The 26,600-nt window shown below is 47.8% G+C and overlaps 1 protein-coding gene across 1 annotated transcript in view; it reads right to left on the reverse strand.

The window, feature by feature from the left end:
- Positions 1-288: 288 nt before the first annotated feature.
- Positions 289-26,600, reverse strand: part of LOC119250690 (zinc finger protein 39-like) — a 332,349-nt gene continuing 306,037 nt past the window's right edge. Inside the window, exons 5-7 of the mRNA XM_054697668.1 lie at positions 4,586-4,678; positions 2,299-2,534; positions 289-467 (exon numbers count right to left, since the gene is read on the reverse strand). Of these exons, the coding sequence (XP_054553643.1) occupies positions 2,521-2,534; positions 4,586-4,678 (107 nt within the window). The 3' untranslated portion in view covers positions 289-467; positions 2,299-2,520. The remainder of the gene's footprint in view (positions 468-2,298; positions 2,535-4,585; positions 4,679-26,600) is intronic.

Below are 26,600 nucleotides of genomic sequence, written 5' to 3' on the forward strand. Positions count from 1 at the left end.
CACAGCATTAGTTATAAGGGCGAGGAGCAAAAAGAAAGGGGAAGGAGATTAAGGGATAGGAGATGAAAGAAATGGGAAGAATGTAGAAGATCAGGGATTGTGAATCTGTCTTCCAGGCACTTCTCATCTGCTGGAAGACTCTCGGTATTGTCTTTGAGATCACACCCTAATCTCCAGCCATGGTTCTAATCTTATCAACAAGGCTTCCACTGATCAGCTTCTGGGGTCCTTTGTTATACATCGGTCCTCCGCACCCCCGGGCGTTCCCGGTCATACCTTGATGATGCATAAGTCGAAAGTACATGTTATATCTTGGTCCTCAGCCCCCTGGGTGTTCCCCGTCACACCTCGTGATGCATAGCTTTCCCAGCGTGATCCAGCTTTGTGCTCTTGTTTGATTTGAAAGGGCACCTTGAAGGGATGGGCTCTGCACCTAACTGACCGGGCCATCTTGACCTTGCTTAAAACTACAGGTGATGGGCCTCCCGGTCAGCGGTTGAGCACTGGGTTGCGAAACTGCCTGCAGCCTCTGCACCAGTTCGATCCCCGGCTGCTCCCAGCCAGCAGAAGAGGGTCCCACATGGCGCGCAGACCTGCCCGCTGCCCTCAGCAGTGTGTTTCATCCATCTGCCTGCTCTGCTCCCTGCTCTGACTCTGGTGAATTCTCTCACCCTCCCTTGCTTCTGACTGTACCCAGTGCTTATATAAATAAATAATAAATAAATAAATAAAAATAAATAAATAAATCTTTAAAAAAAAAAAAAAAAAACTACAGGTGATAAAAACAATCGGGTTAGGAGTAGCAGACCCACAAGGTATTACACTCCCAGACATCAAAGAATACTACAAAGCTATTATAATAAAAACATTATTGGAACAAAAACAGACACAGAGACCAATGGTGAACTAACATATGACACAGGAGCTAAGACTATACATTGGAACAAGAATAGCCTCTTCCATAAATGGTGCTGGGGAAACTGGATTGCAACATGCAAAAGAATGCAACAAGGGGGGAGGATCAACATGGCGGTGATGAAACACTGCGAGTAAGATCTCCCATTAAAAATAAAAGTTAACAGGGAGGAAAAGCGGCAGGTCCCAGTGAGAACTGTGACACGGAAGATAAACGGATGACTCCAGCAAACTACCCGAAGAAGAAAGTTGCCATAAAAGAGGACTAGAAGGGAGGAAAGCTCAGAACCCTGCTACCCTCCCCCAACCACAAAATCAGCACTCTCTGACCAACAGAAAGGAGGAAAAAACAAACAAACATACAAAAAAAACCTAAAACAACAAGAACAAACTACGCATCAAGCAGGACTGTGAGTGGAAAGGAACTATTTCAGCCACCACACCCCGTAAACTGGAGCTGTGGAGAACCCTGCAGGATTCACCGTGGAGGTGAGCAAATGGCTCCAGGCCCATTAGAGAAAAACAAAGACTCCCGGAGACCTACACACAGCCCCAAGCCAGCCGGTAAGCTTGTGCGGGAAAGTGGCGCACATGAAAAGCAAATGCAGATCACGGCTGCCCAGGTCCCCGCACCTGCAAACTAGGCTTGTGAATATGCGCAGGGGCCCTCACTGAGGTGAATATCCCTCACTGAGTAATCAGAAACCAGGCGCCTGGACACGGGAGCAGTGTGCAAAAGGCGCCATTTCTGTGGACACTGAACTGGGCAACAGCCCGCGTCCTGGACCTGAGGGCTTTGGAACTAAGACCCGGGGCACAGAATTCGGGGCATGGGTTCCCCACGACGGTGGGGCACAAGGCAGACACAGCACACTAAAGCCGTTGAGGCTTTCCCCACCACTCCCACTCTGTTCCCCATCCCACGGGGTAAAAAAAAACAGCTTCCCAAGGACACTAGGAGAGATCTCTGGCGCCACCTAGTGACCAGAAAAAAAATCACCAACACCCCATAGAATAGGGACCTTTCTTCAGTAAAGACTGCCTGAAACAAGCAGAAGGCTCCTGGAGGAGCCAGTGGTGAGCTGGGAAGTTCACCCACGTCAGGCCCCTTCTGACCAGCAGTCCTAACCCAGAGGGGGAGCGGGCACCCCCAGCCAGGGCAGACCAGGTGCGCGGAAGAGTGTGCCTGTCTCTGAATCACATTTTAGAATAGGGACCTTTCTTCAGTAAAGACTGCTTGAAACCAGCAGAAGGCTCCCGGAGGGGCCAGAGGTGAGCTGGGAAGTTCGCCCACACCAAGCCCCTTCTGGCCAGCAGTCTGAGCCCAGAGGGGGAGCGGACACCCACGGCTGGGACAGACCGAATACTCAGGGGATTACATACCTGCATTGCCTTTTTAGGACAGGGACCTTTCTTCAATAAAGGCAGCTTGAAACTGGCAGAAGGCCACCAGAGTAGTCAGAGGTGAGCTGGGAATTTCGCCCACGCCAGGCCCCTTCTGGCCTGCAGTCCCAGCTCAGAGTGGTAGCGGGCACCCACGGCTGGGGCAGACTGGGTGTGCAGGGAGTTTGTCCCTCATCGCCAGTTTAGAACAGAGACATTTCTTCAGGAAAGACTGTCTGAAACCAGAAGAAGGTTCCCTGAGGGCCAGAGGTGAGCTGGGAAGTTTGACCATGCCAGACCACTTCCGGACTGCAGTTCCAGCTCAGAGGGGGAGCAGGAAACTACAGCAGGGGCAGACTGGGCAAGCAGGGAGTGCATCCTGCATCGCCATTGTAGAACAGGGACATTTCTTCAGTAAAGATTGTCTGAAACCAGCAGAAGGCTCCCGGAGGAGCTAGAGGTGAGCTGGGAAGTTCGCCCACACCAGGCCCCTTGTGGCCTGAAGTCCGAGCCCAGAGGGGGAGCGGGAACCCACCGCTGGTGCAGACAGGGCGCACAGGGAGTGCGTCCCGCATCACCATTTTATTTATTTATTTATTTATTTATTTATTTATTTATTTTCTGTTTTTATTTTTAATTTTTTTTAAATAATAAATTTTATTTTTATATTCCCCCATACAATTGCAACCCCCCCATTCTGATCCCTATCCCTCCCCTCCCGCCCCCCCACCCCCCAAAACGTGTCTCTGGTTCATAGTTTTTTGTTGATTTTGATTTACACTTTCTTATAGTTATTCATTTTCCTGGTCCCTTATTTAAGTTTTCTAGATTCCTGCTATGAGTGAGACCATCCGGTATTTTTCTTTTTCTTTCTGGCTTATTTCGCTGAGCATGATCCCTTCCAGCGCCATGCATGTTGCTGCAAATGGCATGTGTTTATCTTTTTTGAATGCTGAGTAATAGTCCATGGCATATATGTACCACATCTTCTTGATCCAGTCATCTATTTTGGGCATTTGGGTTGTTTTCAAAGCTTAGCTATTGTAAATATTGCTGCTATAAACATAGGGGTGCAGGTGTTCTTTGGAATTGATGTTTCTGTGTCCTTTGGGTAAATACCTAGGAGTGGAATTGCTGGATCATATGGAAGATCTATGTTTAGTAGGTCCAGAAATCTCCACACAGCTCTCCATAGTGGTTGGACCAGTTTGCACTCCCACCAACAATGCAGGAGAATTGCTCTGATGAATAGTGAGGGCTGACTTCCAATAAAAAGTTCTCCTACACTCACGATATTTGTAAGGTTTCTCTCCTGTGTGAGTTTTCTGATGTTTACTGAGGGCTGATTTCCAGTGAAAAGATTTCATACACTGCCTGCATTCATAAGATTTCTCTCCTGTGTGAGTTCTTTGATGTACAATAAGGGCTGACTTCTGACAGAAAGTTTTCCTACAATCTTTACATTCATAAGTCTTCTCCATGGTTTGAGACTGCTGATGTTCAGTAAGACCTGACTTCCAGAAATAAGTTTTCTGACACTGCTTAGACACTAAGGGTGTCTCTCCAGTCCAAGTTCTCTGACATCTTTTGAGGGTTGAATTATCGGACATTTTCCCTAATTCATAAGGTTTATCAGCTGCTTGTATTTTCTCATGTTGAGTAAGGAAAGAGAATTTATAAAATGTTTTCCCACATATATTATAGTCAAAAACTTTCTCACCTAGTGGTACTTCCTGAAGCTGAGTAAGGTTTAATTTTGTTCCAAAATAATCCCCACTTTGATTACATTTGTAGTGTTCAAAATCTTTATGAAGATTCAAATGTGTTGGTTTCTCAAAAAAGGATGATTCCCATTTATTACATGCATAGTATATCTGCCCGACCTGAGCTCTACCTTGGGCAATGAGAGCTGACATATAACAGCCTTTCCTACACTTATATTGAAAGGCATTCTCTCCCATCAAATCCCTTCTTTGGGTAAAAAAATATACTGTTTCTTTGTTGATGTATCTCCCTTCTCCACTAAATTCCAAAGGTTGCTGCAAAGTTTGAATCATACGATGAAGACTAGGATACTCGGGATATCCAGGGCATTTTCAAGTTACACTAGGCCTCTCAATTTTCTCTATTGCATGCATCTCATCAGGCTCACCAGGGAAGAACATGTTCTTCCAAGTATGAAACTCTACAGGCATCATTCCTGAATGAATGTCATTATTTATACTCAAATTCAAATTATATATTGGATGCAAATTAAGTGGTTTTCCTAAGTCAATTATTTCCTTACTTGATGTTTTGCCATTGGCGATTAGAACTTGCCACAAATGCCTGCCCTGGTTTTCCTGGTTGGTCTCAATCAGGTCATCCACAGTATGGGCATCTAAAATGAGATAAAAATAACCATTCCATAAACAACATCTAGGCATCTAAGCATTTCTGATACAAAGGTAAAGGAGTTTCTTCCCACATTAGGACAAGACTATTTTTTTAAAAGGGCATTAATATTATGATGCAAATGATTCCTTTACATAATAAATGAAAGTATGAAATTACATTAATAGATTTTCTAATGTCAAACACATTGATGGAAAAGATATGAAAAACACTGATTTAATATCTTACTTTTTAAATTCATAAGGGTATACTTGGTCAGCATGCTGACATACACTGTAGGTAGAGATTTTGACTGAGAGCTTTCCACCTAGCATTTATTTATCCTATTCCTTCTCTATATATTATCTTGTAAATGTGCATCTTGAGCAGGTCTTTTCAGAACAATCACAACATACTTTGTAAATGGCATGATCATCCTGATCAGCTACTTACTAGGTTTAAGGAGAGCCATTTCTGTCACTTAAGCAGGACTTTGGCTCCAGGACAAGGACTTTGCATCTACATTTGCTTAGTGTTTATTTCTCCTTAGGGAACATGTACAGGCATCTGGGGGTTTTCTCAAAGGCAAAACCTCTTCCTTCTCTAAGACACATTCATTTGTCTCTGAATCCCTAACTAAACCATACACCAGTGGCTTCTCAGAACCATAGTAGGTACAGAAAACCGGCTCATCACTTTGTGCAACCCTTCCCTGATGATATAAAACATTTAGGTTTTGCAACTTAAGGGTATACTCAACATCTTTGAAAAAACTTTTCCCACTTTCCTCTGATACTAAGATTCCTAGTATTCTTAACTCCACTTCTCAGCACATGCTCCTAGTTGAAATTCACTGCATCTGAAGATTTTAGCTTATATTTTAGAATTTCATTGCATCCTAGTTAAACTTAAATCAGAGTCCATTGTTTCTTTTCTTTGTTTTGGTTTTTCTCCCAACTATTTCCAAAAAAGAAGGTGACATCGCAAACTTCAGTCTCTGATTCCAAGGCCCCTGTCCCCACAACCTGAAATTCATGGTTCAGTGCCTTTGGAACTGACAAGGTTTGAGTTAACAAATTCCTAATCTGCACCCCTAATAGTGATATCCAACCTCTACTCCAGATTGCACATTCAAGTCATCTCAACCTTATACGCTACAATGTAAACAGTCTCTGCAAAAGTCCCTTCTGAACCCACATTCTAAAATAATACTGTCCGTTTTCTCTCACCCTGGTCATACTATGGCATTTATCTAATTAATGTGTATTTGCTTCCTCTCTCTTTCTCACAGAAAATAAACTCCATTACAAAAGGTGGGCTAGGGCCTCCCTGGTGGTGCAGCACTTGAGCGCTGGGCTGTGAAGCTGCCCACAGCCTCTGCCAGCACCGGTTCAATCCCCGGCCACTGGGTGAGAGTCCCACATGGCACACAGACCTCTCCTGCCGCCTGCTGCTCCCCTCAGCAGTGTGCTTCAGTCTTTCTGCCTGTTATGCTCCCTGCTCTGGCTCTGGTGAATCCTCTCACCCTCCTGCACTTCTGACTGTACCCAGTGCTCATATAAATAAATAAATAAATCTTTAAAAACAAGTGGGGGGCACGTTCCTTTGATTACTGTTGTTATCCACACAACTTACCATTACCATGTTGAAAGAATAAACAAATGTATGAGTAAATGCCTGAAAGGACAGTCCTTAAGAATGGCGTAAAATTGAGACTCTAGAGATTGATAAACCAAAAACATTTCTAGGGGAAGTTAGTTAGCGATTGCACACCAGTTACTCGAAGGATACTTACAACCATTATAAAAGTAGGGGAAAATTAATTAGGGAGCCATATTTGGAGAACAAATAATGAATGAATCACATACACAGAGACCAACCATTCTAAGGTCTGGATATGGGGAAAATAGCTCAGTAGGGCCAAAAATTCCTGGGCTCTCCTCCTCCCAGCCTCCCTGCCCCGTATGCAGTGACTGACCTAAGAGGCTCTGGTTTGAGGGTTCCTTGACAGTCCATGGCACTGCTCCCTGCTCCAATCTGATGATGAACTCAGGTTTGTTAACACAAAACCCTGTTGATAAGAGAAAATGTTGACTTTAGACAAAACTGCTTAAGTCTCAGTCTTTGAAGACAACAACAGCACAGCTTTAAGAGCTGAGCAATGAAAGGCTGGTGTGGCTCTCTGACAAGGGTGAACACCCTTACCTTCCAGGTTTGCCATCTTGAACTAAATAACATTAATTTCATAAACAGCTGTACATTTATCAATGAAGATAAAACAGTGCTTTCACTTGTTTATCGCAGGGCAGTTTTACTTACCCATGGACAACAGACTGTTGTAGGTCTCCAGCATCAAATCCATGTAGAGAGTCCGCTGAGCATCATCTAGGTCCTGCCACTCCTCCCAGGTGAAAACCACAGCCCCGTCCTCAAATGACAACATCTCCTTTAATGAACATTTCTCAATTCAAGGCATCAGCCTATGTCAGAAGCATAGGATGTGACTGGGAGCTCAATATTTTATGTTTTTATCTTGTATAGGAAGAAGCCATCACTGGTACTCTATATGGTACAAAAGTGATTCCACAGTAGAATTATCCTACTTGTCTTAACTCATTAGCTCTTAGAAGTACTTTTATAGCTTTCCTTATGAATCTGGAAATGTCCTTCATGCTAAGGATGAAAGGATGAGTAAAAACCTAGTCCTCAAAGAAGCTAATCATCTAGTTTGCTGACTTAAGCATAGACATACATCTGGAATAATGTCCAAAAGCAACTATGACAAAAACAAGTTTAGTGTAGACTGGGGTTAAAAAAGGAGCAGGGGCGGGTAAACAGCACTTTCTGTTATCAGGTTGTACTTCACTGAACATCCAAAGATGTTTAGCAATTCTATAAACCACATGTTCTCATGAATATGAGGCAGTAGAAGAAATCAAGATGTGAGGAAATAAAGAGCAGTTAGCAAATTAAAGTGCTCCTAGTTTGTGAGGTGAAATAGGAGAAAGACTGAATACGAAGTTAGTTTGCATTTCCAGATACAACCTGATTCTGGCAATAAAAGTCTTAGGTGATCAACATGTCTCTAATAAACTATTTAAAGTTTGCAGACATCCTAATTACCTAAAGACTTATTTTCATTCCCAAATGAGCAAACACTTTCCTAAACCACAGGGTGTAAATAACAAGGGAATAAAAATAGGTAAGTGGCACAGGGGTTAAAGTATCAGTTCTATGAAGCTATCACCAGCTACTGTGGCTTGAGTTCAATTCCCAGGCATGGAGTTGACCCACATGGCACAGCAGACCTCTCCTGTCCTGACCGCTGCTCCCCTCAGCAGTGTATTTCAGGCAATCTGCCTGTTCTGCTCCCCACTCTTATCTCTGGTGAATCCTCTCACCACCCCCACATCTCTGGCCTACACTACTGTTCTCTATGCATAAATAAATAAAAATCTAAAAAAAATAAAGTAAGTAAGTTACATGGTGGAATTTTCAGTTTAACAGTCATCCCCTTACAGGAGGATGGGAAAATGCATAAGGGAAAGTCAGAGAACAAAGCAGAGGGACAGCGTTACGTATACTGTGGTAACAGACTTGTAGGCATATAGAACACAGCAGTAACCCTAACACAGAGCGCAGTGAGGGAGGAATGGAATGGAACTGGGTAATACTTGGCTGTCTGAAGGGTGAATTCCCTGCTTGATGCAGGCCTGCACGTCACACATTGTCCCTAGGTGACAGGGGCTGGCACACTACTGATGTTCTGCAAGTGCCAGCAATCTAGGCCCTAACTCTGGCGACTCCTTGTGCATGCAAGACTCAGAAACTGGATCTACCATTGCTATAACGCAGCCAGTATCCCATGGCTGAGTGTTTTCATGTATGGAGGACTTGTATATATTAATTTTATAGCCTGGTAATTGTGATTCACTATGGTTTTCCAAGTATTGGGTATAACAAATTATGATATTTTAAACATTTTTTTATTTATGCACACAAGAGCTGGGGAGTAGGTCAGCATTACAGGGGTGAGAAGATTCACCAGAGACAGAGTGGGGAGCAGAACAGGCAGATCCACTGAAATACACTGCTGAGGGGAGCAGCAGGCGAGGCAGGAGAGGTCTGCTGTACAGTACTGTGGGTAGCTACCTGGCCGGGGATTGAACTCGTGCTGCAGTGGCTGTAGAGAGCTTCATAGGTTGTGTCTCAATCCCTTGTGCCACCACGGAGACCCTGTTTTCAATTCATTTTTGAGTCACTGGCTGGCAGGAAATAAAACTCTGTATATGAGAAAAAAAAGGGGATTTGAAGTGCTGTGGTCAGCTACAAAAAAAGGGGATTTGAAGTGCTGTGGTCAGATACAAAAAAAAAAAACATTCAAGAAGGATTCAATCAATGTGTAAACACAGGGGAAGAGGTCAAAGCTGGATGGAAACAGTAGGGACAGTCAAATCACAGGGGCTGACTCAGAGAGAACTGAAGTATGAAGAACGGGGCACAGAACTGAACACATGGGTGGAAGAAACACATTTATGAGAAGAAACACAAGCATTCAGGGGAAAGAGAAGAAATCACCAGAGAGGCAGTGACAAAAGCAAAAAGTAGGAATTTTCAGATCACGAGTGGTATCGACATAAACAGCAGAAGGTTCAATTAAGGCAGACTAGAGAACCAGGGACTAGTCACTGGATTTGACGGCAACTTAATTATAAAGTGGTGAGATTTACACACAGTGAATTGGGGCTACATTCAGTGTGTCAAAGCGGATACCCACATTTAATGCCTGCCATCTTAAGGTTCAATAGCTGTTATCAATTTCATAAACATTTATTAATTTCGTAACAGTTGCCCAAAATCCTAACATCAAACAGCACATTGTGCACCTGAGAATATAGATCAGCTGAGAGAAATGCCAACAGACAGCACATAACACCAAAACGAAGCCCCTAAACCCAGCAGCCATCTCACTGCATCACGTGACCGCACATCACATTTCACCCAAGCAGCATGAACTTAGGGACGAAAGGACTAAACAACAGGCCGAGATGGCCAATGAACACAGATGCAGAGGTCCTCAACAAAATCTTAGCAAGCCAAATTCAACAAAATATCAAGAGGATCATATATCATGGCTAAGTGGAATGGAATTTATTCCTGGAATATGATGATGGTTCAACATACATCCATCAATGTCATTAAAGGAAAAATAAAAATCATATGATCATATTAACAGATGCAGAGAAGGCATTTGACAAGATTTGGTACCTACTTATGATATGTTCTTAGTGAAACATAATAAAGGCCATATATGATAAACCGACAGCTAGCATCTTACTCAATGGTGAGAAGCTCCTAAAGCTTTTCATGTAAGATCAGGTACATGACAGTGATGACTTCTCTCACCACTACCGTTCAACATAGTATCAGACAGCTGAGCTGGAGCAACTAGGCAAGAGACATAGAAAAGGAATCCAAATTGGAAAAGTAGTAAAAGCATGACTACTTCAAGATGACATTAGTACAGAGCTACAGAAAACCTGTTAGAACCCACTAAAAAAGTATTAGAAACAATAAATCAACACAGTAAAGTGGCAGACCACAAAATCAATATACAAAAGGCTGTTACACTCCTATGTGTGAATAAACTAGAAGACAAAGAAATCAAGAAAACACCATTTACATTAACATCAAAAAGTATTAAGTACCTATGAAAGAAGTGAACAAAGGAAGTGAAAGATCTATTCAATGAAAACTGCAATACATTTCTAAAAGAAATAGAAGACACGATGAAATGGAAAGATAGTCCATGCTCGTGGATGGGAAGAATCAACACAGTCAAAACGTCCATCTTACCCAAAGAAATTTACAGGCTCAATGCAATCCCTATCAAAATTCTATATGACTTCTTTAAAGAAATATAGGAAATATTACTGAAATTTATATGTAACCACAAAAGACCCTGAATAGCTGAAGTAATTTTGACAAAAAGAAGAATAGAGGTGTCACACTTCCTGACTGCATGTCCATAATAATTAAACAGACACAAAGACCAATGGAAGAGAATTGAGAGCCCCAAAATAAACCCACACTGACATGGACAGTTGATCTACAATAAAGGAGCCAAGTGTATGCAATGGAGAAAGGAAAGTCTCTTCAAAAAATGGTGCTGGGAAGACTGGACAGTCACATATGGAAAAATGAAACTACTCTCTCACACCATGCACAAAAACCAACTAAAGATTGATTACAGACTTGGATATAAGACCAAAATCCACTAAATACATAAAAAGAAAACGTAGGCAAAACATTCCACAATGATGGCTTCAGGGATGTCTTTGGGGATTCAACTCCATTTGCAAGGAAAAGAAAAGCAAAAATAAACAGTTTTATTTTCACTGCATCAAACTAAAAGACTCTGTACAGCAAAAGGCACTATCAGTAAAGCAAAAACATACCACACTGAATGGGAATAAATATTTGCACATCATATATCTGATGAGGGCTACAGGCAAGATGTACAAAGAACTCATACAACACAAAAGGAGAACAAAGAATCCAATCAAAAGATGGACAGTGGAGCTAAACAGATACTTCTCCACAGACAACACGTAAACAGTCTACAAGCACTTGAAAAAGATTCAATATAATTTACTCTCAGGGAATTACAAATCAAAACTACTATGAGATACCTCCTAACTCACTGAAAATTTCAATATTAAAACATACACACATACACAAACAGAAACAACAATTGTTGGTGAGGATGTACAGAAATCCTCATGACTGTTGACAGGAATGCAGACGGGTTCAGCCCCTATGGAAAATAGTGTAGAGGTTTCTCAAAATATCAAAATAGATGTGTCATACGATCTAATGATTCCACTTCTTGGCATGTATCCAAATAATGCAAAAGCACTCATCTGAAGAGATATATATGCTCTTCTGCTTATTGTAGCACTATTACAATAGCTACAAGTTATGGAAACAACCTACGTGCTCAAAGGCGGACGAGTGGGTTAAGGAGACGCCGTCTACACAGTGGAACACTCCTCAGCTGTACAGTAAGATGAGCACGGGCACAGGCTCGCCAGGGGCCAGCAGCCAGAGCAGGGATCTGAGAGCGCAGCTTAGCCTGTTGCTCTGGAGTTGGCGCTGCCCAGGGAGCGCTGAGGCCCAGCGGGCTCCATCAGGGGCAGGTGGCTCCTCATTACGAAAATCCTAGACACGTGGGCTCCCTTGACAGGACACGCAGCTGCTGGAGGAGGACTGCGGGGCTCCAGCGCGCAGCGGGTGAAGAGGGGAAGCCGGGGGAGGCCAGGCTTAAAACACGTGGCCTTGGCTCCGAGCTGGCCGCCAGCCCGCCAGCCCCCGCACGGGTGGAAGGCTGCGGGGAGCCCCTGCCGCAAGGCAGGCGGGGACTCTGCCTTCCAGCGGGGACAGGCGCGCTCCACCTGGCTCGGGAGGCCATCAAGGCCCGCGGGGGCCGCGCAGAAATGAGCCTGTGGCCAAGCCCCCGCCCCGCCCCGCCCTGCCCGCAGGAGCCCCGCGCAGCCCCGCGGCGCGGGAAAGGCGCACCCCAGATTCTGAGCAGGCGCCTCCCGCGGCCACGCGGGGCTCGGGCAGGCGGCCCGGGACGCCGCGGCACACTCGGTGCACACGCGGCTACAAGGGCCTCAAGACCTGCCAGGCGACGGCGGTGGTGGGGGGCTGAGGGGGCGCGGCGGGGCCCGGCGGGGCGGAGGGGGAGAGGGCGCTGGGGCCGGGCGCCCTCCAGGCGTCCCCGCGGCGGGAACAGGCCGCCCCGCGACCAGCACCACGAGGCTGCACAGGCCTCTCCGCGGGGACAGGCGCCCCCGCCCCGCCCCGCCCCGACGGGCACCAACGATGGTGGGCGGCCCCCGGGGCAGCGCTGCCCTCCGGCTCCCGACGGCGCCTCCTCCTGAGGGGCCTCGTCCCGACCGCGGACAGTCCCGCGCGCCCCGGACCGCGGCCCGAGGAGCCGCTGAGGAGACGCCTCCGACCTGCAAGGCCCGGCCCGCGCAGCTCCGCCCCGCCGCCCACCAGCAACCACCTCCGAGACGAGCCCGCCCGTTGGCGGCCCTGGCGGCTGAGGGAGCTGCAGCCCGGATTTCCGGTACAGACGGGGCGTGGGCGGGGCCGCACCTGCGCAGAAGGACGAGGCAGCCCCGGCCAGTGGGGAACTACATTACCCAGAAGCCCGCGCGCCCGTCAGGGCCGTGATGGCCCTCAGGACGGGCGTCAGCTCCGGGGTGACGGGATGGGCCAGGGGCCAACAAGGCGCCCAGGAGGGACCAGGCATGGCGCTGGTGCGGCACAGCGAGTGAGGCCCTTGCGCTGCCCCTCCCGCAGCGCGCGTGTTTGCAGCCCGAGGCCCGGTCGCCGCGCCCGGGGCTGCTGCCTCCTCTCCCGGAGGGGGGCGTGGGGAGCCCCTCCCGCGAGTCCTGCGGGCTTGGGGGGACGGGGCGCTTGGGGTCGCGTCCTGAGCGATGACCCGGCCCCGCGGGCCGTTTCCCCTGGACGGGGCGCGCGTGTCCTTTACGACGCGGGGCGCTGTGGGTGCCGAGGCCAAGTCCGCAGCGCCGCGGGCCTTGCAGTGACGGGCGCCCACGCGTTGTGGGGGCTCCCGCGGGAAGCCCGCGGTGACGAGGCTTGGAGAACACACCGGGCACCGACCCTGTCCTGGGAAACGCTGTCAACATAGTCTGGCCACAGCAGGCCTGATCCTTTTTCTTTGTCTAGATTTATCAGTTTGTCATGGGTTGTCTTTTTCTTTTTTTTAAGATTTATTTCTTTATGCATACACGAGCTGGGGTGCAGGCCAGAGGTGGGGATGGGGTGGGGTGAGTGGACTCCCCAGAGTGGGGAGCAGAACAGGCAGACTGACTGAAACACACTGCCGAGGGGAGCAGCGGGGAGACAGGAGAGGTCTGCGCGCCACGTGGGACCATCCCTGGCCGGGGATCGAACTCGTGCTGCAGCTGCTTACAGCTTCACAGTGCTGAGACTCAACACTTTGCGCCGCCAGTTGTCTTTAAACGGGATTTTACATGACTAATTAAAGCAGTTTAGTAATTACAGGAGCACAGCTTATTTCCAGGTGTATCCAGTGTGTGACTTAATAGTCCCAATACTACATACTGACAAAGCAATACTGTCTGGAAATTAATGAATTTGAATAGTCTGTCCTAGATTCTTCAGTTGAGAACCAATTTAACCATTTTCTATTTTGTATAATATTTTCTAATAATGTCCATGGGTCTGTAATAAGGCTCCACAAAAAAGCGGTTTCATTATTGGTTCAGTCTTACCTGCCTTGAGTGGGGAGGGCAGGCAGGCCAGACTCTAGAAAGCACAGTGCTTCAATTCTCTCTTACTTGTAAAATCTTCCTTACTTTCTGCTGTGAATAACTTACAGGCTGCTTCACACTTTCACAGAAGTCTTTCACACGTTGATCTTAGTACATTTCAGATGTGACTTTTGATAGCAGTTTTGCTGTCTTGATAGGAAGGACCCACTTACACTCCTGGGAGCATTCAAGTGTGACCCTGCAGACCAGCAGCAGCACCTGGGAACTGGTTAGAGAAGCAGAATATGGGACCACGTCGGGAGCTATTCATTAGAAGTTTGCACTCACACACACACGGTGGTTTGGATTCACATTAAAAAATCACCCCAAGACAGAGATGTAGCTCCAGAAGTCTGCATGGTGAGGGTCCTGGCTTTACTCAAAGTATCCTAAATTCTTGCTTTTCAGACTGTGTTTTGATTTTAGACTTCTTATCTTGTTCATCTGAAAAGAGGCTTTGGTGATGAATGTGGGTGTAGCTTAGAGGCTCCTTTCAAGTTAGACAAGAGCAGGATGCTTGACGGCCCTGGGGCAGCAGTTGCACATCCGGAGGTATGACCTGGACACCCTGCTGACTGTTGCACCCCAGGGACTGATCAGTGGACGACTCATTAATAAGACTGGTGCCTTGAGGGCCACTTTGGAAAACAGGCAGTTTCTTATAAAACAAAACATACTTACTAGACCCAGGTTCTACTTCTAGCACTAACCAAAACACAAGAGCAATAAGGATGACACCTGCCTGTTGGCAACAGCCTCGTGGAAACAGCCCAGCTGTGCGCCACGGGCGAGTGACTGGTCGGCCACGGTGGAATGTTGCTCAGCCCTTACGGATAACTGCCGTGCGCCGAGAGCACACACAGCAGCTCCGCGAAGAAGGCGTTTTCTGTGCCCTTAGATAGAACATCCGCGGCTGCTGGGGCAGAGGGAAAGCATCTCCGCTTTGCAGCGGGGCATGGGGCCGCCTGCCCTCCAGATAAGGGAGCGGATGTGAGGACAAGAGCCGGTTGGGGGCAGCTCCCCGGCGGCAGGAGAGACAGCGCGGCGGCCTTGCCACTTCTCTCCAAGTCCCTGGTTGTTCTAAAATACATCGAAATGATTTGGCAAAGGGGAGAAAAATGTGAGTTGCATCTGAACTCCCCGCCGCTGATGCTTTCAAAACAACAGTGGGACGAAGTGGCGCGTTCGGGGCCCACTCACCATTTCTGATGAATGAGGCGATGGGGGCAGGATGCCGGCGGGAGACCCCTGAGGACCGCCGCCAACTGCGCTCCTGAGTCCTGAACACTGCACCCCGAGGCTGCGGGAACTGTGGCTGTCCAGGGCAAAGCACCCGCCCCACCGTGGCGAGGCATGGCTCCAATCCGGAGGTGTCGGTTCAGGCCGGCCTGTCCCGGCAGGGGCCACACTTTCCTCCACAAACGCCCTCTCTGGCACTAGCGCCAACCTGAGACTCGACGTGGCCCCAGGCCTGAGTCTTACTCTTGACGCCGCTGCTCCCCAACGGCAGGGGACCCCGACAGAACACCCCCTGCCCCCCGGCCCCTGCGGCGCCAACACCCGCCCAGGGCCTGGGTTGTGGCCACGAGCGCTGACCAGACCCACACACGGGGCCCGCCGCCGCGATGGTGCACGGGGACAAGAGCATCTGAAAATTAGTCCTACAAATAAAATATGAACAAACACCAAACGGCAAGCGGGACTCAGCGCTGCAGGGATCTCAACAAACGGGATCACTCTGACCCAGTCTCCTTGTCGGAAGCGGGAAAGAACAGCAGGTTCCAGGTTTTACCTCATCCTGGTAAATCAGTGACACTTTATATAAGCATTCTGACAGTATGAGCTACCCAGTCAAAAAGAGTGAAAATTAAGCTATTTTGACATAATCTGAAAGTAGTATGATGATGCGTGGAGGTTTTATTTCACTTTTTCTTTTAAGATTCTATTTGCGTAGAACTGGGGTGCAGGCCAGAAGTGGGGAGATGGTGAAAGGACCCCCCAGAGCCAGAGTGGGGAGTAGAACAGGTGGATCCACTGAAATTCACTGCAGAAGGGAGCTGCAGGGAGACAGGTGAGGTTTTCTGTGCCCAGTGGGGAGCTCCCTGGCTGGGGATCAAATTCAGGCCTTGGCAGTGACAGTCTGAGACTCCACCCTTAGGCCACTAAGAATCTTGTTTCACTTCAATGGAAATTAAAGATGGCCTACTAAATTCCAAAATTAATAAAGACCGATACCATGTAATAAGAACATGCTCTTTAGAAGACATTCCTGAGGAATGCTTTGTAACTCAGAACTATATACAAATTTAAAATCACTACTATGCAGAAGAAAATCTTTGCAAGTTCAGTACTTCAGTAATGCTAGTGTTTAAAAGCAGGCAGGTGGAAAAAAAAAAAAAAAAAAACAACCCACCCAACCCTGGGTAGCCAATAACGAAAAGAAAGGAAGGTAAAACCTATCAGAAAACCTAAAACAAGTTGAACTTAGCTTGCTTTTCAGACCCTAGGCCATGGATTAACGACATAGGCAAGAGAATCAAATACCACTGTGAAAGCCAGATCAAAATAATTTGCAATGAAACAAACACATACATGTTCATGTTCCAAAAGGTAAATCACAAGTACCGACGTTAAAAAAAAAAAAAAAGGCAACAGCACGCATATCCAAATGTCCTAAAACTGATGCCAGACCTCAAAAAAGCTTTTAAAATTTTGTTTATTGTGGGTGTTTGCATGACATGCATTTTCAGATTGGGGAATGACTTTTTTTTTAAAGCAAGGGGTGGCAGAACAATAATCCAAAGTCATCTTATTTTTTTTTCAAATGTTTAAGATCATTACATTTGTTTGCCAGTATGTGGTTCATCAAGATGTTATATCATTGAACTATGAACATCTGTCAATGGAATTTGGTTTCAACTTATAAATTGTTTATAAACTACTTACTTATTACAAAAAAATAAGGCTAGGCCTTAAGAACTGTCCTTAAATACAGCTGCACCTAGAAAAAGGTGATCAAAATGAACACTGTAGTTAACAGTCTTGTCCAAGTTGCTAACTGCTTAGTTCTGTGAAGGTTCTATGTTACATGAGATTTCCCACATTGAGTTTGGTGCTCACATTAGCTACCAAGAATGTGATAAACCGGCTGGTGGCATTGCTAATAGTCATTACCTTGAGTGCAGAGACAGTGCTTATTTCTAGAGAAACAATGAAAGTTTACCATTTAAAAATTTTGACACACTGATGAAACATTCTACTCAATCATAGGTGAATCTAAGTTCAGTGCCACCTAGATTTGTATCTGGCCAACAAATCCAGAGGTACTTTGGAGTAAATAAGGAAATTGCTACTAATGCAGCCAAACCAAATACAGAGAGTACTGAAAAGTGCTATTTAACTAACCCACTAGCTTTAAAAATTAAAAATCACAAATTCATATGTCTGGGGAAAAAAGCCTCAAGAAGAAAACATTAAAAAAAGGTTTAACAATTACTTCAAATCAAATAAAGTACCAACCATCCCCCAAACAGCAAGATTTCATGTGTCCAAATGAGCTGAGGTGCCCAAATAATAAAAGTACCACAAAAGGTGGCATGCTGCAAACTGACACCTTCTCCTCGGGTCCAACCTTTACTGCCAAAAATTTGCTGTCACAGCTTTTAAGGTGATGAAAATTAAATCGCCACATGTTTACTTCTTTGCAGGCCAGGCCATTAAATCCTCACATCACTGCATCTAACAGTGGCCGCTGTCACAGGCTGTGGGCTGACACTGCACTCAGACACTGTATTTGCACAATTTTTTCTTTGTAAAAATTCCAAGAAAAAAATATGCAAAGGGCTTCGGAACTAAGAATTTTACTCTCTAGAATCATAATTATTATGCTCTGGCAGAGTTTTGGATTCATAAAATTAATTTTAATTTTCTTCATTAACTCTGCAGTGCCTCAAAATGTGCCTATCATTCAGTGGGTGGCTCAATCAGCATGAAGACTAATTCGGTGTAACCGCTACTTGATAAAGTACAATAATCAACACTATCACCTAGGATTGCCAAGCTGTTTCATGAAAATCTCAAAAAAAAAAAAACACTGCAAAAGAAATAAGCTATTTTATTTAATGTGTGACAATTGTCACAAAGTTTAAATATTTAGTTCTGATGCCCTAATTTATTTCCATTAAGTCTTTCAAGTTTACAGATACAGTTATCCACCAGGATGCCAGGTTTATAAACAAATGTACACAATTTCTCTTTATATAACTGCAGGTTTTAGGAGGCCGTGGGCTATAAAATCAGGTACAATTTAGACATGACACTTTTCAAACACTGTAGTCAGGACAAAGAGGGTTGAAGTTATTTCTCTGTCTGTGGAGTGCTGAAAGTTGCCAAGCTGATACTTCAAAGCTCTCACCTGTGTTTCTTATGCCCTGAACTCATCCTGTCAACAGGCAGCACAGGGTAACTCTTCAGCAGAGGAGCTCCAGTGGGTCACTGCGGAGACCTGCCGGGTGCATGGGCACAGCCCTGTGAGTCAGGCCTAGAGGTTCACGTGTCAACAGGAATGCAGACTCATGGAAACATTAATTAAAAATTTGATAGTTCACCTGTTTTATTAATTACGGGCTAATTGAAAGGTATGTAAGTGCAACAAATGTTGCTTTACATTTCTCTGCTTAATATCATATTACACTAAGAAATACTGTAACTGTTGATGGCGCTTACCCAGCTTCAAGTACAGGACTCATATAGTTCTACTGATGCGAAGAAATGAACAAGAAAGGCAGCAACTCAAAATGAAGATGGGAGGCACACAAGAGAAACTGACTTTGGTTTTTAAGAACCAATTATTGACCCTGAAATGCCAGATTCAACATCATCAAGAACAAAAAAGGTACAGCAGCAGCCACCACGTCACCACACACTAAGGGTTCTGAAACAGGCAGGAACATCATCCGGTCAGCTCATTCTGTTTTGTCATCTTTGTGCTGCTCCTGCTTTCTGGCTGCAGGAAGCTCAAGGCCTGCCCACTGCATACGCTCAGCTTTTCTCATTGTGATCTCAATCTTTGTTGCGGTCATCGTCACGTAACTCCGCTTGACGTCAATCACCTGCAACACAACACACAATACAGGGCAGTGCTGTCAGACTTAGGGGAAAATACTGATCCAGTCTATGCTACTAATCAAGAACACAAGCCTCCGAGGCCATTCTTATACCTCGATTTACACTTTCGCTCAGTGAAAACGCGGACGGGAATAAAAGACCGCACGTGACATTGTGGATGGACCCTGGAGACGCGGACACTGTCCACGCACAGGGCAGCCACCTGCAGAGAGGCGGACAGGGGCAGGGTCAGGTCTCTCCTGGCGCCCCCCCAGAGGAGCACCCCGATCTCTTGCCTCTGACAAGTCTGTGTCCTGCACTCTAGGCGGAGAGAGAATATTCCTGGGATGACACAAGCATCCCCAGGGCGTCAGGAGGGGGTCGAGACCGCGCCCACTGCTCGCGGACTCTCGGCCCCGCCGCAGGGCCCCCCAGGGGACGGGCCAGAGACCCCCGCGCGACCCAGCCCCGGGGTCCGGCCCGCCGTGTCCACAATGGTCGAGGTGTCCAGGGGGACTTGGGTGGCAGATGTGGGGTCCCCGGGATCTCTGAGCAGCGCCCACAGCAGCTGAGGCAACTGCCCGTGCAGCCAAAGCGGGGAAGTGGGTGGGGCTCTGTGTCCCCCTTCAGATGCTCCCCCTCCCTCCGCCCCCTCCGTCGCCACCAGGGGGGCTGCCCCTCCCCCAGCCCAGTCCCCGTCCCCCCGCCCCCTTCATCGCCGCCATGGGGCACTGCCCCCCTCTTGGCCGCGGCTCCCGCCCAGGCCTTCCCCGCCCTGGTGTCCCCACCGGCTGTGCCCGGGCCTGGCGCGGAGATGGGGCGGCCGTGGGGGACCCGAGGGCGTTGTTGGGGCGGGCGGGGCGGGGACCCACGGGCCCAGGAGAGAAGCTACGGGGGAGCGACGAGGGGGGTGCTGCGGGGGGAGGGGAGAGGGCTCGGACACGCAATGGGGCCAACGCGGAGACTGAGGCCTGGGGGCCCTGGACGTGCCCCCTGGACACCCCACCCCGCCCCAGGAGCTGACGGGCCGGCGGGATGGACCCGAGGGCGCCAGCGCGGGGCGGCAGAGGGGGCGACGGCTCAGGCAGGAGGCCCGGGAGTCCCAGCGGGGGGCGGGGGACAGGTCGCGTGGAACCCGAAGACGCTGCTGGAGGGGGACTTGCCGCGAGGAGGCGCTGACCCGGCGCCCCCCGTCCCAAGGGCATCGCGAACGCCCTCCCGCGGGGCGGGGCGGGGAGTCCGGCCTCAGGGCCGGTATCGGCGGGGGTTGGGGGCGCGTGGAAGACGCTCCAACCCCTCAATGGGCGAGGCCGTCCCCGGCACGTTATTCAGTCACCAGCGGTGGGAACCGCCTCAGCGACCAGCCAGGAATGCCCTCTCAGAGACACACCCGGGGACGGCGTTCAGGGGAGGGGAGTGTGTGAGGGCCGCCGTCGCCTCTGCGCGCCTCCTGCGTCCTGTGTGTGTGTGCGCATGTGTGCAGGTGTGTGATCTAATTGACACATGAGGTCAGCACATGTTGGCGACCCTGAGTTATGAAGTGCCGAGACAAGGAACACACCCGGGTGTGGCTGGAGACAGGACGGGTCGGAAGAGCGGCGCACGCGCAGATCAAGAACGTCTTTACGGGTCAGAGAAACGACGAGGCGGTCGCGGATGGCGGGTCTCTCCCATACGCGATAACAAGGTGGCCTCTCCCATATTTCTTCCCATTCCGCCCGTGTTTGACAGGTTCGCTTCTTGCGTTCCAAGCAGCTGAGTAAAGCAAGCTGGTGCCCACCTGACTCGCGGTGGCCCTTCCTCCTCCCCTTTGCAGACCCTCACCCATCTTCCCCTCTGTCGCCTGGTAGACACACCCCTGCCCTCTGCCCAAGAGCAGGACCGTGTCTTTCAGACATGAGTCTGCTGCCCTCCTCGCTTCTCGACAAATTCAACCACTTTCCTTGTATTCGAGGCCTGCGTTCACTCACAATTGGGAGGGCCAGAGCTCGATGCTGAGTGCCACTTGGTCTCTGCCAGCCCCAACTCTGACTCCGGGGGAGGGAGCAGTAGCTCATGGCAGTGGGCCAGGCCTTCCCCATCTGCATCAGAGCGGGGGCCTGGGCATCCCGGGTGGCATCCTGACCCCCGTGCTCAGAAAGAGTGCCCTCTCTCTAGGGGGAGGGAGGGATTGTCCCAGCAGCTGTGGGGTTTTTCCTTCAGGGAACCTCTCAAGGTCTCCCCGAGAGAGGCACAACATTCTCTGCCCCCTGATTCACCGTGCAGGAGATGGAACCAGGTGGAAGACCATGGTCCCCAGGGGTGCACGCCAATTACCTGGTCTGCACACATTTGGGAGGAATCAGTGTCCCCTTTTGAGAGGGAGTCCAGTTCCCCTCAGTTTGGGAGGGAGTCTATGAGTCTCCCCCAGTGGTGGAGTCTTTCCTGTGTCAGGCCGCGTTGAGTGGGAACTGGGGAACATGTGCTATTTTAATTTGGTGACTCGTATTTGGAGTTTCCCATTTCTTTTCTGGAAGCCAGGGATGTGGTTAAAATGGTGAGGTGCCATATTTGTTTCATCTGAAAGCCCCTTGGGGACGGTATTAAGTGAGTTGGGGACCTGTAGCTGCCAACCCATGTCTAAGAAGCAGCTCTTGTCACTGTTTCCCTGCAGGAGCCCAGGAGCAGCTGACAGTGGGGGACAGACTGACACTTTCCTAACACAAAGTCCAGGCAGTGTGCGCTCTTTGTCCACATTGGCTGGCTCAGGCATGAGTTCCTTGTGACTCTCCTCTTCTGCAGTCTCACCCTGACATCCAGGGTAAGCTCAGGCACTTTGTCTGTGGGCAACCTAGGAAAACCCTGACACTCTGGACACTGGCAGGTGGCTGGGAGGGCTGGATTGTCCCAATGAGAGCAGTGGGCCTGGACTGGGGCTTCTACTTATCTTACTTGGTCCTCACTTTGTGCAAATAGTTTTGTGAATCTGAACATTGTGTCTGTGCAAGAAATTCAAGCAAGTCTCCTGAATCATATCTTGGTTATTTAAAAATTTGGTATTTTTCTTATTTTTATGTGTTTAGTCAGACAGCCAATTCAGTATCTACCTGTCACTGTGAAAATGGGATGGAAAGTAGGCTGAAGAGAGTGTTCTCCACTTGAAGGAGGCCTTTTCTTCCTCTGAGTTGGCTGGCCTCTTCTGATCACACTCGGGATCACACTTCTGGGATCAGGCTCAGTTGATTTTGTCAAAATTACTTTGGAATTTCCAGTCAGTTTTAAAGGAAGCTTGCCAGTTGGTTGGAAAATTTCTAAACTTCTTATTGACCATTAAAAATCACAGGTTTCTTTAAAAATCCAAGTTTTATTTAAAATAATCCATTTAGTCATCAAAAACTACACAGTAGGTTTCTGTAAAAGATATTCTTTGTCATTTTTATTCTTAAAATATTGATTTATTTATGCATACAAGAACTGGGGTACTCACCAGAGGTGTGGGGCGGTGAGAGGATTCACCAGAGACAGAGCAGGGAACAGAACAGGCAGACTAAAGAACTACACTGCTGTGGGGAGCAGCGGGTGAGTCAGGAGATGTCTGCTGTGCCATGTGGGCAACTCCCTGGACAGGGATGGAACTCGTGCTGCAGTGGCTGCAGACAGCTTCTTAGGTTGTGCCTTAGCCCCTTGCACCAACAGGGAGGCCCTCTTTGTCAAATTTCTGATAAGAGTCTAAGAACAGACAAACTGCAAAGCAGAGATATTAATCTATCACTTTTTTTTTAAAGATTTACTTATCTATGCATGCAAGAACTAGGAGACAGGGCAGAGGTGCAGGGGGTGATAGGATTCACCAGATACAGAGTGGGGAAAGGAATAGGCAGAGTGACTGAAATGCACTGTCGGGGAGCAGCAGGAAAGTCAGGAGCAGTCTACTGCAACATGTGGGTAACTCCTTGGCTGGCTGGGGAGCGAACCTGTGTTGTGGAGGCTGCGGACAGCTTCACAGTGCTGTGCTTCACTCCTTGCGCCATCAGGGAGGCCCAAACTATTTCTATTCCTTCCCTTTTCATGGCCCAGTTAGAAGGTGTCTTTTAACTTTCCTAGGAGCAGGCCTCATCTGTAAGGTCAAATAGAAAACAGGACTTTATATAAAAATTTGAATTTTCACTGCTTGTCTTTAAAATGGTTCCAATTGTGGGCTCTAGAGGTTTTAAAATGATTAAAATGGGACACTTATTAGAACATGTAAGAACTTCAGTTTCCATCTCAAATTAGAAACCTCCTTGATTACCAAAGGGAAAAAAAAAATCTTAAAAGGCTATATCAACTTAACCTGAAAAACTTAAGTTGTTTTAGGAATTAGTCGAGCTTTGTCTTGAAAAGGTATATAGTTCTGGTGAAACTGACCACCCATTCAAAATCTCTTCTAGGAATTTAAGGAAAAAGTGGCCTTAAATGGGCCTCCCCAGTGGGGCAGTGGTTGAGTGCTGGGTTGTGATGCTGCCGTGGCCTCTGCAGCGCTGGTTCGATCCCCAGCTGCTCCCCGGCCACCGGAGGAGGGTCTCACATGGCAGTAGACCTCACCTGCCACCCGCTGCTCCCCTCAGCAGTGTACTTCAGTCCTTCTACCTGTTCTGCTCCCTGCTCTGACTCTGGTGAATTTTCTCACCTTCCCGCACTTCTGACTATACCCGGTGATTGTATAAATAATAAAATTAATTAATTAATTAATTAAACCTAAAAATAAATAAATAAATAAATATGGGTTTATAACGCATTATTCTGTTAAAAAAAAAAGTGGCCTTAAAATAACTCATAGGGAATATTCTGCCCCACTTTCTTTAGAACCTAAGGGCATTCTTACAAATAAAACTTGATAAATGTTTTCTTATCTGAAAGAATTAGTTAAAAATTATTATTTAAGGGCCTCCCCTGGTGGTGCAGCAGTTGAGTGCTGGGTTGCGAGGCTGTCCATAGCCTCTGCAGCACCAGTTCGTTCCCAGCCACCAGAGAGTGTCCCACCAAAAAAAAAAAAAAAAAAAAAAACCTTTCAAAAGTATATTAATAATTGTTGTCAATGTTGTCACAAATACTGGTAAAATAACTTTCTCTAAAAAATAGTGCAAATGACCCAAATTCTAAATGAGAGATCTTTGTGTCTTTTGTCTCCAGATGGTTGCTGGGTTAAAATGGTGCCATTATATATTCTAAGATTTATTTATTTATGCATACAAGACCTGGCATACAGGCCAGAGATGCAGGGAGTGACAGGATTCAGCAGAGACAGAGCAGGGAGCAGAACATGTAGATCGACTGAAATACACTGCTGAGGGGAGCAGCAGGTGAGACAGGAGAGGTCTGCCTCGCCATGTGGATTTCTCCCTGGCCGGTTGGGGATTGAACTCATGCTACAAAGGCTGTAGATTGTTTCATAGTGCGGTGCTTAACCCCTTGCACCACCAGGGAGTCCACCACAAAAACAATTTCAAAATGCAATGGTTTAATTAAAGCACTGTTGAGCACCTTCATTGACTTTTCCTCCCCTTGTCCAAGCCAAAAAAATAAATAAACAAAAAAAAACCTCTGGCATATGAATTTGTTTCATTTGTAATGCTGCATTTTGAAATTTGTATCCTAAGAAAAACTAAAGCTATTTCTGGTATCTCTATCTTAAATCTGTTCTATCATTATTTAAATGGTGGTATACTTCTCCTATAAAACTAAGGATCTCTTAAGTTCAATAAAATGAAAATTTGACTACTTAATGAGCTTTTGGTTTATATTTGCTTCTTAATGTAGGAAATCTAAACTTTGTTGTTTGTAATTTCACCTAAAAAAAAAAAAAAAAGACGTGTTTATGTATGAGTTACCCAGTAGAAAGGAATAACAGCATAACAGCGCTTACAATGTCCTGAGGTGAAAAATGTGAGCCTGAGTTGTTCATTAGACAAAGTTATGTTGGACAAGGCCTGCGTGTGGACAAAAAGTTGGTGGAGTGACCTATGGAGTTTCTCTGGCCAGGCGCCTGACTTGTGGCAGGGCACCGCCCCCTGGCGGCGACGGAGGGGGGCGGCGGGAGGGGGCGGGGCCGGGCTGGGGGAGCTCCGGCAGGTGCCTCAGCCTCTGAGGTCGCTGCTCAGAGACCCCGGGGACCCCACATCATCCGCCCTGGGCCCCTGGACACCTCGGACCGTCGCGGAAACAGTGGGCCAGACCCCGAGGATGGGTCTGAGAGGGGGTCTCTGGCCCGTCCCCGGTGGGCCACTGCGGCTGGGCCGAGAGTCCACGAGCAGCGTGCGCGGGAGCGACCCGGTACTGATGCCCTGGGGACGCCCGGGTTGTCCCAGGAATATTCTCTCTCTGCCTAGAATGCAGGAGGCAGACTTGTCAGAGGCAAGAGATCGGGGTGCTCCTCTGGGGGGGGGCGCCAGGAGAGACCTGTCCCTGCCCCTGTCCGCCTCTCTGCAGGCGGCTGCCCTGTGCGTGGACAGTGTCCGCGTCTCCAGGGTCCATCCACAATGTCACATGTGGTCTTTTATTCCCGTCCGCGTTTTCACTGAGCTTTTTAAAAATAGCAAATACACGTCTGTGTGTAAACTCTATCTGCTCTTCATGAAATACAGCCCCTCCCCCCATTCTAGAGAGGCCATGGCCTGAGAAGGTCAGAGTGAATGACCTTCACTGTGGAGCACTCCCTGGGACACCCCGCAGGGCATCGGATTGGATTCGGGTTGGGCGGGTCAGCGCTGAGGTGAGAGTAGCTATAGATTTCCTGTGGGGGAGCCTCTGCTCTGTGCGGCAGGGTCGGGGTACACACTGGACAGCGAGCAGGAGCGCCCGGAGACCCAGGATTGTGAAAACTAACGAGGAAGAGCAGCTGGGACACTGCTCAATAAGCACTAACTGAAGAACCAGACAGTCAATCACAGAACTTGGGAAAACAGGTGCCTTAGATGCAAATAAACTATGTTTTCTCCAGAGTAGATTCACACCTTAACGTTATCATCGACTGGCAGACATCCCAGCTCGGGTGTGTGTCCTCTGTTCGGATCAGGCCCTGCTGTCCCTTTGTCCCAGTATGGCCAAAATGACCCTCATCCCTAGTTCCTGTGCACACATGGAGGCTCCAAGCAACATCAGGAATTCCCCACTTACCACTGATCAGGGCTGAGGACTGACACCCTGGGAGGTGTGACAAAACCATCAGGCTAGATCTGGAAAAAAAATTACTTTTTGGTTTCCCATTCTTTTTAAAATATGTAGGCTCGGGCCTGCCTGGTGGTGCAAGTGGTTAAGCATCAACACTATGATGTAATCCGTAGCTACTACATCAAGAAATTGATCCCCAGCCAGGGAGGTGACCCCATGGTGGAGCAGACCTCTCCTCCCGCCCACTCTCCCCTCAGCAGTGTATTTCTGTCAGTCGGCAAATCTGCTCCCTGCTCTCTCTGCTGAATCCTCTAAGCCCACCAC

This window comes from Talpa occidentalis, unplaced genomic scaffold (genome assembly GCF_014898055.3).
Source record: "Talpa occidentalis isolate TD23 unplaced genomic scaffold, MPIMG_talOcc4v2.1 talOcc4.18, whole genome shotgun sequence".
In the NCBI taxonomy this organism is placed as follows: Eukaryota; Metazoa; Chordata; class Mammalia; order Eulipotyphla; family Talpidae; genus Talpa; species Talpa occidentalis.